This window comes from Carassius gibelio, chromosome B2, assembly GCF_023724105.1.
Source record: "Carassius gibelio isolate Cgi1373 ecotype wild population from Czech Republic chromosome B2, carGib1.2-hapl.c, whole genome shotgun sequence".
Taxonomy (NCBI): domain Eukaryota; kingdom Metazoa; phylum Chordata; class Actinopteri; order Cypriniformes; family Cyprinidae; genus Carassius; species Carassius gibelio.
In genome coordinates, this window is record NC_068397.1 from 21,080,338 (window position 1) to 21,093,148 (window position 12,811).

Here is a 12,811-nt window from a genome sequence, read left to right on the forward strand (position 1 = left end):
TTCTTCTCTTTCAGGCTCCAGGTTCGTTCTGCTCCAGGGCAGCCAGCTGGATGCATCTGATTGGCTGAACCCCGCCCAGGTGCTGCTGTACTACCAGCAGAATGCCAGTGGCCCCTGGGTCAATGATCTGTGTGGCCGCCGTCTCTTGGACCCCTGTGAGCATCAGTGTGACCCAGATACAGGTGCACCACCATTCTGACATGATTCTGTACTTCACACAGCTCATGTAAAAAGTCTGACACCAATAGCAACACTCACTCTAAGGGACATAACTTGAAAGGATAGTTCATCTAAAAATGAAAATTCCATCATCATTAAGTCACCTTCATGTCTTCTAAACTTTTTTGTCCTCAGTGGAACACAAGAGCACATATTTTGCAAAAGGTCTTAGTGTTAAAATTTTTTGTCCATACAGTGAAAGTTAGTGGAGTCGAATGTTGTTTTAGACTGCACAAAAACAGATCTGCCATGAAACTCCTCTGAGTGATTTGCATGATAATGAGCATGGTAATGTACATTACTTGCTACTGCCAATACATCCACAACATGCTGCTGTGAGCATGTAAGAAATACTGATGCTGCACACATAACATGAATAACCTCCACAGCATACATGATCACCCCGTAGCAGATCTATAAAGGTGGAGCTGGCGAAGGTGGAGGGTTTCTGGAATATGCTGCAAACTGCTACCTTAAACATAACCATAGTATTTGAATGTTGAGCAGCGAGCTCATTGGCTACTGATATAGGAGAGAACAAATCAGCCATGACGTGATGATGTAATTCTGTCATACTGTGTAAGATCTATTGGACTGAACTCTGCCAGAACTTTGTATTTCTGTGAAACACACAAGATATTTTGAACGTGTGCGTATACAATGTTTTGGACCCCATTGACTTTCACTGTATGGACAAAAACAGCTGAAACATTCTTCACATTCTTTTGTGTTCCAAAGAAGAAAGAAAGTCATACTGGTTTAAAATGATATCAGAGTTTCATTTTTGGTTGAACTATCCCTTCAATCTTTATTATTTTTTTTTTTTTTCATTAGTCTGCATCTTTGCCTAATTAATCATGAAACAATCTTCCGTTCCACCCTTTCACCCAAGTGAACGAGTGCCCATCCCCTCCATTGTGTAAAATCAATGTGTTCACCGAACTGCAGTTGTAACGCAGCTTCCTTTAAAGAGCAAGAGGGACAGGGAGAGAGAGGCTTAGCTCTGATTCATCTGTCGTTTCATTTGCAGATTTCTCTGAAGGTGTCTCTCTTGAGTGAACAGTATTAAGTAATGAAAGCCTAATTGAGCGAGAGCTGTGAGGACAGTAATGCTTGGCAATGAATCTTTGTAATGTAAGACTTGGGCTTATACAGCTTAAGTGACCTAGATTTGAATTATTATTTCTTTCAGTTTTTTTCTTCTTTCCTTTGCCTGGGACATAAATTAGGCAAAGCACAGATCAAATGGAATGTTCAACATCTAGGATATCCTGAGCCAGGGAAGCATTAATATGCAACTTGATTAGATTCTGGAATGTTGATTTGTATGTTAACACTCCAAATGAACTTATAATGTACTGTCTGAATGCAAAACGGTACGGTTTCACTTTGTCTTCGCTTTCACGTAATTTCAATATATTTAGCTGTTACATTTCACTATACAAAGCTAATGTCATGCACTTAATCTAATTCAGTTGGTGAACAGTTGTCCTTTCATCAGAAAAAGTGCAACAAATCATGTGTTTCATGACTAGTCAACACAGACTAGTGGCACAATTACACATAATAAGTTAGTACATATTGCATGTGAGTTTGACTTATTGTTTTGCATATTGTAATTTGTCTGTTAGTGTAATTTTGTTTCGCAAATCCTACAATTTTGTAAACCATGATTAAGAGCAGGGATTTTAAATGTTAAAGAGGTCATTTAATGCGGTTTGGAGGTTGTTGGCTTAATTAACACTGTTTACCAATAGTTTTTTGTTCTGTTTTATTGTTTACAAAATGCCAAGACACACAATGAAACCTATGACAGTGTTTATGAATAATCTTAGGCCGTAGGCAGACGTTTTCTGTTTGCATCATAAATTTTAATGCTCTATCTGCATTTTACCACTAAAGATTGCAACTTTGTAAGCTGAGATTGATCTATTCAGTTTTATATTTGTTCCAGTCAGGCAAAACATAGTCAACAGACACCCAGGTACATCAAAATGAATGGTAATACATTCACTTTATAGCCGTTTCTCCGATCATCTGCTGCAGGAATCAGTCCAACGTTGTTATCATTTGTTGACAAGCTCCTCCTGTTTCTATCCATAATTCAAAAGAGGAGCTCCACTGGGCTTTGAAAAGTGAATCGTCCAATCCTAAATGAATCGAAGTTGGACCATTGGGAACTTGTCTTGCTTTCCTCACAAATGAAATCTAAAAGATGAGGCCTTGGATTTTTTGTAAGATGCATTCTTAATGAAAGCCTCAGTGTGTGTGTGTGTGTGTGTGAGGGGGGGGGGGGGGTGCTGGTTAGACTACGTGGCTGAGGGTATTCGTGGAAAACCATAAGACAGTCTCAATCAAACGGGAGAGAGAGATACTGATGAAAGTGGGGATGGGAAGTGACAATAACTGGAGGTGTGAGCACTTTAAAAAAGATTGTGAACAGAGGTGCAGAGGATGTGTAAAAGCCGAAATGAGAATTGGACTGATAGCAGGCCTCTCGGAGGCCCTGTTCACCTCCCTCATTCCCATCAGGCTTCAGGGGACATTTATTAAACAAGAACACGTGATGTTGTGTCTCAGGCTACCTGATCCTTGCACTTTTGTGTCATTAATTTGACTGAATAATAGATCCCCTGCAGACTCTCTCTGTGGTTGTGGAAAGAGAGGAATTACTTGGGACTTAAAAACTTCATTAATAGGTAATTCTACACAGTCACTCTCTCTGTCTAAATCCAATTGTAGTGATTTATTTTTTTACACATACACACACACACACACACACACACACACATACATAAATAAACTGGAGAAGTCAGCAGTATTTTGTATAGGGCACTAAAATCTAACATGTTATACCTGGTTCGCATTTTCGCTACTAGGTCAGTTAGAATATACAAAGTAATGTTTGTATACAAATGTAAAATGTTTTGGTTTGTACATGCTGAAATGCTGAAGAATAGTTGAATATCGACCATGTGTATTTATTTATTTGGACATTTTATAAGGTTGCCCCCAAATAGTCAACTAACCGTTAGTTGACCACAAGAGGCTTGGTCGACCAAAATTGAATTAGTCGCAATGAATCATGCATACAGGTGCATTACTACTGCGGAGATGAGTCAGTGTGGCCAACTTCATATCTTAAACCAAAAACAAAGAAAGTTTATCAATGAATTATTAAAATGTTAGTGCAGCCTCCTTACTGTTTTTCCCTGACACACACATAATCATTACTTCTGCTGGTGCGCTGTGGCAAGCTTTATATGTGTGCTTGAGGGCTTATTAAACTATGTATGCAATAAATGGCTTGGTATTATGATTTACATTTGTTATTAATAAATGTGTGATTAGTCGACTAATGCTTCAAATGAACGATTACAACCAAATAATCTTTAGTCGGGGACAGCCCTAACATTTTACAACATTTGCTGTATTGGTAAAATGTATTTGTATTTCTAGATTGAACAAATAAACTGCGAAGAAAAATAGAATGGAGGTATTTAAAGTGCTTTCAGATATGCTTAATGTAAACTTGGCTCCAGACCCTGTGCTTATTATATTAAAACATTCTAATTATACATGTTCATTGAACAGTGCTCAACATAAATCTCTTACGTATTGTTTGATAACAGCCAAGAAACTGTTATTGGGAAGTCGTGGCCCAGTGGTTAGAGAGTTTGAGTCTCAGTCCGGCAACGGGACGCCTACGTTGACTATACTATATTACAATCAAATTTAATCTAATCTTGACAAACTATATATCGTTGGAAAGGTCTAAGACTCCCAAATATATATTATACCAATATTTTTTGTAAAAAATTATGTAGGAAAAGTAATAGATCAATTTATGACGAGTGCACTCTCAGAAATCTACATTACAAAATGAGCAGTATTTTTTGATTTTTTTAATTATTTTTTTTTTGCCTTTTTTTGAGGGGGGATGTTGATGAATAATTGCAGACAGCGGGGGGAGGTTTTTCTGTTTGCATCATACATTTTAATGCACTTTATCTGCATCTCGCCACTAAAGATTGCACACATTTTTCACAAACAGAGATTGATCTTGCCTAAAAATGATTGATAATACGTTTGCTTTATAGGCATTTATCTGATATTACACCTTGTTCACTTTTTCTAGTAATAGTGTTAAATTGGCAGGTCCAAGTTGTGCAAGTAATCATAATTCTGGTATTTGCATGCTGAAATCAGAAGGGTAGTTGAACATGGACATATGGTACTTAGATTTTTTTTTTAAGGTTACTTTTTTTTATGTAAGACATTTAAAAAATATATTTATTTAAGGCAGTGTAGATGTTTTAAAAGCTAGTTAACATTTCGAAACATTTCGTTTCACAATTTTGAGCTTCAAAATGATCTCTCAATTAATTTCATGTTTTGAAACCGGAATGCACAATAATTAATTATAATAAAATTAGAATCATTTGTAAAACAGATAAGATGGAGTATAACATGTCACACTAAAAGACACTTCTGCCACACAGCAGTACAATTTCAACCTATTAAACGATTTTGACATGTTGTTTCCAACATTTCAACTTCCATATGCTGCATACTTGCAAATAAGTAAAGCTTTGACTTATTTTGTGCTTATTAATGCTGCAAATCTCTTTCTGTCATGTAGAAATGTCACACCACAGGACTGAATAAATGAACATTGGAGTACTTCCACATAAAATTTTGATTGTATCAGCTTAAAAGTTAGATCTTTTTTTTTTTTTTTTTTTTTGGTGTACTTCCTGTTGGGTTTTTAATTAGCAACATTTGCAGCAATACCCAAGAGAATGGCCCAAAATATCCACAATTTTCAATAAATGGCTATAAATGATAGAGTATAGGTTATCTGCTTCTGCATGTATTCTGTGAAGAGATAAATTAACACGGTATGTATTTCTTATGCATACAGCTCTGGCTGAGTACCTGCTGGATATCCTCATTGATCACTCAATCACAGAGCCACTGGGTACATGTTTGCTAGCAAAATTGTCATTTACCACCTAGAGTCATACAGACTCCCTGCATCTCATTTGAATTGATAACAACGCTATTATTACCTATGGTACAAGTTTAATTTCAGTTTTATGCAAATAATTAACTATAACTATGCAAATAATAGTAGTGCTAGACCTTATGCTTGACTTGCCAAAATGTGCAATGATCATATATCAATTTAAGTAATTATGACCGGCAAGGGGTCAATTTTTTCTTTTTCTTTTTTTTTTTTACAAATATACTTTTCGTAGAGTAATTGGAAGTTTATTGCGTGTATTTTATACATTTATTATATATTAAAACCGAAATAGAATACTGTGAAACAATATTATAATTTAAAATGATTTTGTTTCATTATATATTAAATGTAATTTATTCCTGCGATGCCAAATAAAAATGTTCAGCAGCGATTACTCCAGACTTCAGTGTCACATGATCTGTCAGAAATCAGTTTAATATGCTGATTTCTAGTTATTTTCATGTTAAAAACAGTTTAAAATTTTTGTGGAAGTTGATCATTTTAATGAATTAAAAGTTCAAAAGAATAGCATTTATTGAAAAAACAATGTAAATAATTGTATATCTTTACAACTGTTTATATATATATATATATATATATATATATATATATATATATATATACGTATATATATATATATATATATATATATATATATATATATATATATACGTATATATATATATATATATATATATATATATATATACGTATATATATATATATATATATATATATATATATATATATATATATATATATGTCAAACCATTCTCACTCCAAAGGCGTCAAAAACCGAAGCATGGTCAAGCGCCCCTAGCGTCACTTTTATGACGCCAAATGTGCCTCTCGGCGTCGAATATCGAAGCACTACGACCTTCATTGCTTTCAATGGGAAACTTTTGGCGTCAGAATTCGACACGAGGACATGAGATGTTTATCGCTATGAAATCACGTTCAAGAAGTCTCATTCGGCACACATCGCGATACTTGTTCCACAGTTTGGGTGAGTAGTCGTAAATACGCTCTTTTAATGCCTTTTATAAAATGTATTCTGTCTTATTTATTAATCAAATTAGTGCCATATGTTTAATCGCTGTATTATATCGGTCATCCGCGGCTGTCTTTGAGTTTCATTGCGTTTAAATAAATGAACACAGCTGCTAATTAGTCTGATTAAACTCTATCTGTCACCTGACGTGCCATAGACCTTCGATCTGTTTTATATTATTATTAATTTCAGGATTAATGATGTAAGTTGTATTTGTAGTAAAATCATGGTAATCACGACACTTACAATAGTAATAAATGAAATGTGAAGTTAAAACACAGTAAACAGGACATTAGTAACTGTAACTGTAGTTTTACTATGGTATATTAATAATCAATACAACAATACAATAATCACCAAACCAGCTATGTTTGTATCACTGTAATGTTAGTGTTTTTATGTGCTTTTATATGACAGATATCACAGTAATCATATGTTCTGTAGCATGCTTTTAATACCTTTTAATGTAAATCCCCCCCCAAAAAAATCAAATTAAAAATAAATAATAAAACATGTATTTTTCCATTTTGCAGTTCATTCATATCAGTTTATATTTATATATATATTTATATATATTTATTATATCTAAATATTTTGCTCACAGATCATTATTAACATTCTTTATATAATTCAATTTTATTTACTCTCCCCATTTTATTTTTATTTTTAGCTGAAAAGACGTAAAGGCAGTCAGCCCAGAGGTGTTTCTGGAGAGGGATTCCTTCAGAAATGGAGAAGACAGAAAGCTGCGGAGGCAGATATATGCAGCAGTAAGTCTGTGATAGTTTGTCTCTTTTATCAAACACTCCTGCTGTTATAATTTGTACAGCATTTGTTGTTTCTTAAACTGTTGCACTGTCCAAATACCCACACTTGCCATCTTTGCACTTGACCACTTGATTACTTATTTGACGTCTTTCCTGTATTTTGCCTAGTGTTCAAGTGAGCATGATGACCACAAGTGTGTGTCGAACTTTTCATGACCTGATGACTGTGTTTCCCAATCCTAACCCTGGAGAACCCCAGCACTGCACGGTTTTGGTGTCTCTCTTATCTGCCTTGGAGTCTTCACTGATGAGCTGACATCTCAAATGTGCAGTGTTGGGGTTCTCCAGGACCAGGATTGGGAGCCACTGCCTTATGGGACACTTATGTGTTTACAGAGATTTTTAATATCTAATTATCAATATTTCACTGTTACTGTACATTGGACAGCTTCCCATGACCTCTTGTGAGATCTCGGCAAAAAGTCTGACGATTTATTCCAAAACATGATGCATGATGGGATACACTAAGATTTGTATAGTGCTCCGGAGCAGTATTGGAGAGGTTTAGTGTGTGTTAAGGACGCTGTGCTTTGGCATTATTAAGACCGGGGACAGTCTCGTTCAAACACTGTCATGTACACACACTCTCAAGTGGCCAAGACTGCAAGTGTGGGTATCTGGACAGGGTCAAAGTCTTAAAAATTATCCCTAAACACATCACAGTCTTAATAATCCAGTTTAACACTTGTATGATATTGTACAAGTCCCAGGACGGTCTCATCTGACACTATCATAGAATTCATATGACTATAGCTTGCTATTAATTACTTGTTTCAATAATGGATGCATTTAACATTTAATTATACAGCATCTTTACAGAGGCTGCTTTTATGGTCTAAACAAAACACAGTGTAATGTATAAGTTGAATGTAATTTAATATTTCCTTCCTTTCTGTCTTACAGGATTGTTTGAGGATAACGCTGTAGCTCCATCATGCACAAGGACTCACGTCGTTAACTCTTTATCCCCCGCACACACAGAAATGGTCCCTGGATCAGTGATTAGAGTGGTTTGATTTTTGCAGAAGATGTAACTTTGTTTTAATTATAAGCTCATAATGAATACATTACAGAACCAGTGATGAAAACAATAGTTAAAAATAGCGCTCCATATTAAAAATATATTGCACACTTGACATGCATGTGTTTTTTTGTGAGTTTGAAACATTTACATTGTGTTGTATAACATTTTGGTCACAACACTTTTTCCAGTGTTCTCTGAAAGACATACTGTATTTACTGTTTTGTTTTTTAATAAAAGCATTTCCATTTGCATACTGAAAATAGTTAATGTTTACAACATAACTGCCTTTTTATTCTTTATGGTGGCAAAAACGAGCTTGGTGACAGAGGATGCAGTGTAGTAATTTGGGCATGTTGTCTTTAAATGAGTTTGACATATAAATAAATAATGGAAGATCCTTACAAAAATATGCATGTTTATTATGCTTTATGTATTTATTTGTTCATTCATTCATTTATAATTTCAGTTTTTATTCCTAGAGTTCAAATGGTAGAGAATGGTAAATCACAGAAACACAAATGTGAACAATTTTAACTTTAAAACACAATGTAATATACAATGTAAATTTTAGAAGCACGTCATTTGATTAGTAAATATATTTGTCTTTGGTCAAAAAAAAAAAAATACAAATCTTAAAAATGTGTCTTATATTTATTATAGAGGAATCTGTCTGTTGGATACAACTGCGACTGCTGGGCATGTGCACATCAATATTGCCCAATGTTTGTCAAGCTGAACAACGGAGGAAGGTGAAGACGTTAATAAAACAGAATCTAATAAGTAGCAAGCTTAATCTATTGTTAACCGAATCTATCCCTTCAGCCGAAAAACGAAAGACATCGGTCATAAATGGATGAGGAAGTGTGACACCGCTGCTCAGCTTTGATGTCGTTGGCTATGAATTTTCAGGACAGTCTGTGGTTGGACTATCTTTTAACCCATATTAAACAGCGCATCATGTTAAAAAGTATGTTTTGCTGCTATCATCACATTAGTAATATATTAAGTCAACAATGAAGTGTTGCTATCTTGACAAAAATGACATCTTTAGCGAGATCCTAATCCTAACCCTAAGCATAACTTCAATGAACTACAAAAAACAGCCCCCTAGTGTTGCCTTTGCATAGATAGAACGACGGAGGCTTGTGGGTAATGTAGTTTAAAACTTTTTATTAACGAAACGAAATAAATTATTTATTTTAAGGAAAACTGGATATCTAAATATGTTTATTGTGCAAACCTCTATGATATATTTGAGAGGCAGGCTGAAATGTGGTATTTTACAGTGAGCAATATTTAAAATGCCTTTATGTCAGCTTTCCATTTATTTCTGAAAACTGAGCTCAACATTATTTTATCAGCATAGCATAAGTAATAATCCTGCCCATTTTCTCTTTGATATGTTAATTGGACTCTGATTTACAGCCATTTGAAAAGTACAGTTTTGGGCTCTTCCGGGGGGTGCTACTGGGCCCCTGGGGGTAGAAGGGCAGTAAAACCTACATATATGTATTCTCCTCATCATGGACAACAAACTGAGCTGAGTCACATTTATATCTGACAGTTTTCATAGTCCTCTGTTTTCTATTCTATTCATCATGACTATTATACCTTTTGACAGGACATTGTGAGGCCATCTGATGAAACATTGAAAAATTAGAAAGAAATGATTTAATAATTAAAATAATAGATTATTTATTTGATTTTTGAAGTAAATGGCAAGAAATATAATGGATGAACCTGCAACAACTTGCCTTTATCTATTCCCCACCTGTAAAGCAGTAATCAAGGACAATGTATACACATTGTGATACTTCACTATTACACAAGGACAAATTCATGCATATATATATATATATATATATATATATATATATATATATATATATATATATATATATATATATATATATATATATATATATAAAACTATTTAGCAAAAATCAGTGTAAAAACTCCTCACCCCAGTATCTTGCTCCTCAGGTGCTGGACATCAGTAATGTGCCTGCTCTTGGTTTTAATGCAGTACAAGATCCACATTGATCATTCCTGCTACATTCTCAGTTATCCCTCAAGTGTTTGTAACAATAAAGCCCATGGCACCATCTTGTAATGCAGAATAATTAATCTCGTAACTCCCTTTATTTCACTAAAAAATGTGCATATTTGTTACTAAAATATAAAAAAAAATACTTTCTGGTGTACTGATGTCCCAGATGTTATTAATCCGATCAAAAATGTTTATGTCTTAAATAAAAAAATAATCCCAATAATTAATATGTTTTTTTTTCCAAGTCTAAAATAAACACATATGATCCTACCTAGTAAAATTATGTATTTACCAAGAATCTTCAGAACACAATATTCACCATTTTCATTTTATTGAAGCATAGACTATAAAGTTGATAAAGTAGCATCAAGACAAATAAGATTCAATGAAAATAATTATCATCAAAAATACATTAACCTCATATATAAAGTTCACACAGATGAGTGATGAAATGTCCTTAAAAGTCACACAGTCCCATCCAGGCAACTTTGATACAGATCATGTAATACATATAAGACATGAGATACTGTTCCAGAAAATAATGATTCCCATCATCACATCTAAACTGGTTTCATCTCCCCATCGTGTTCTTCTTCTCTCGTGTCTGGAAACAGTTTGTGGTTGATATCCAGCACTGATGTGGTGTAGCTTGTTCTCAGCCAGAGGATCTCTCAGTCCTAAGATCCCAGACCTGGTCAAAGTGAAACAAGCAATCCAGATGAAGTTGTTTAATGGACAGAGAGCTCAGCTTATGTTCTGTGTGATTTTAGCAGTGTGAGCAACTATGACCCTTGTAGTACTGTACACTTACCATTCTTCAAGCTGTTTTGAGACCTTTTGAGAAGCTTTTTCTCTGAAGAGAATTTAGCACATCCTCTTCTTTCACTCCTTTCAAGAGCATCACTTGGTCAAAACCCCTCATTTGGCTGATAAGATCATCTGTACAAATTAAAATACTGCAATAAAAATTAAAGAATTAAGAAAAAGTTACAGAGGCAAAGGTCTTGCTCATGAGACTGCATTAGCATGTGTAGTTCTCAGAGACTCTAGAATTCATCTATTGTTGCAGTAAATGTGTTTTTTCCCTCTAGAATCTTTCTCCAAAGTTCCTGACTTCTCTCACAAATTTATTTTAGTCTGTGCAGTGTAAGGCCTGGCTTCAAACCAATCCACTATCAATTCACAATTTATAACATAGCATTTAGAAAACAATGAAATAATGTACATTGGTGTTTATATCAACTAAACCAATTTCATGATACTTGTCTACTCTTAAAACAGGTGGTGTGTTTTTAAAAACATAATATTAAAAATGTCCAGTCACACTTTGCTAACATGCTGTAATTGTAATAGTAAAAAAAGAAATCAAGGCTGACATGACCAGTTCTGTGAGAGATCATCATAAAATGTTGTATAACACAGCATTGCTTCAACACACACATACCAGAGGACTTCTGTTTGTTTGGGCTCAAGATGGCCATCTTCATTCCTCATCCTGAGCAAATCATTTCCTTGGTCTTCCTTCTCTTCTGTGAAACAAGATAATCTCTACTTACTCTGTGTGCAATTAATATTGCTCATTAAATATAATTAAGTTAATTTAAAGTAAGATTCAGACCAGAGCATTTGAGGAGTAAATGTTGATTAAAAAAAATATTCTAAACAAATGTACCTGGGAAGAGCTGATCATGGCAAGATTCGCTGAGACTCAGTAATAGCTCTTTTAGTTTTTAGGAAGGTTTGTGAGGGTTGGCTCTTGAGTGAGCTGTTGAGCTTGACATTTTAGACCTGAAAAAGAAGAACAGCATTAGGATTATCTGCAAAAAATCCTGTAAGACAGAAAGAAGGAAATATTATTAATTACGTGCAACTTGTACATTACACCTCTGTATAATTAAATGTTAAATGCATCCATTATTGAAAGCAAGTAATTAATAGCAAGCTATAGTCATATGAATTCTATGATAGTGTCAGATGAGACCGTCCTGGGACTTGTACAATATCATACAAGTGTTAAACTGGATTATTAAGACTGTGATGTGTTTAGGGATAATTTTTAAGACTTTGACCCTGTCCAGATACCCACACTTGCAGTCTTGGCCACTTGAGAGTGTGTGTACATGACAGTGTGTGAACGAGACTGTCCCCGGTCTTAATAATGCCAAAGCACAGCGTCCTTAACACACACTAAACCTCTCCAATACTGCTCCGGAGCACTATACAAAGCTTAGTGTATCCCATCATGCATCATGTTTTGGAATAAATCATCAGACTTTTTGCCGAGATCTCACAAGAGGTCATGGGAAGCTGTCCAATGTACAGTAACAGTGAAATATTGATAATTAGATATTAAAAATCTCTGTAAACACGTAAGTGTCCCATAAGGCAGTGGCTCCCAATCCTGGTCCTGGAGAACCCCAACACTGCACATTTGAGATGTCAGCTCATCAGTGAAGACTCCAAGGCAGATAAGAGAGACACCAAAACCGTGCAGTGCTGGGGTTCTCCAGGGTTAGGATTGGGAAACACAGTCATCAGGTCATGAAAAGTTCGACACACACTTGTGGTCATCATGCTCACTTGAACACTAGGCAAAATACAGGAAAGACAT

General features: G+C 34.8%; 1 protein-coding gene across 3 annotated transcripts in view; it reads left to right on the forward strand.

Moving 5' to 3' along the window:
* The window catches only part of LOC127951225 (astrotactin-1-like), a 263,118-nt gene that overhangs the window by 96,371 nt on the left and 153,936 nt on the right, over positions 1-12,811 (forward strand). For all 3 annotated transcript variants that reach the window (XM_052549027.1, XM_052549026.1, XM_052549028.1), the window contains one exon: positions 15-182. In XM_052549027.1, the coding sequence (XP_052404987.1) occupies positions 15-182 (168 nt within the window). The remainder of the gene's footprint in view (positions 1-14; positions 183-12,811) is intronic.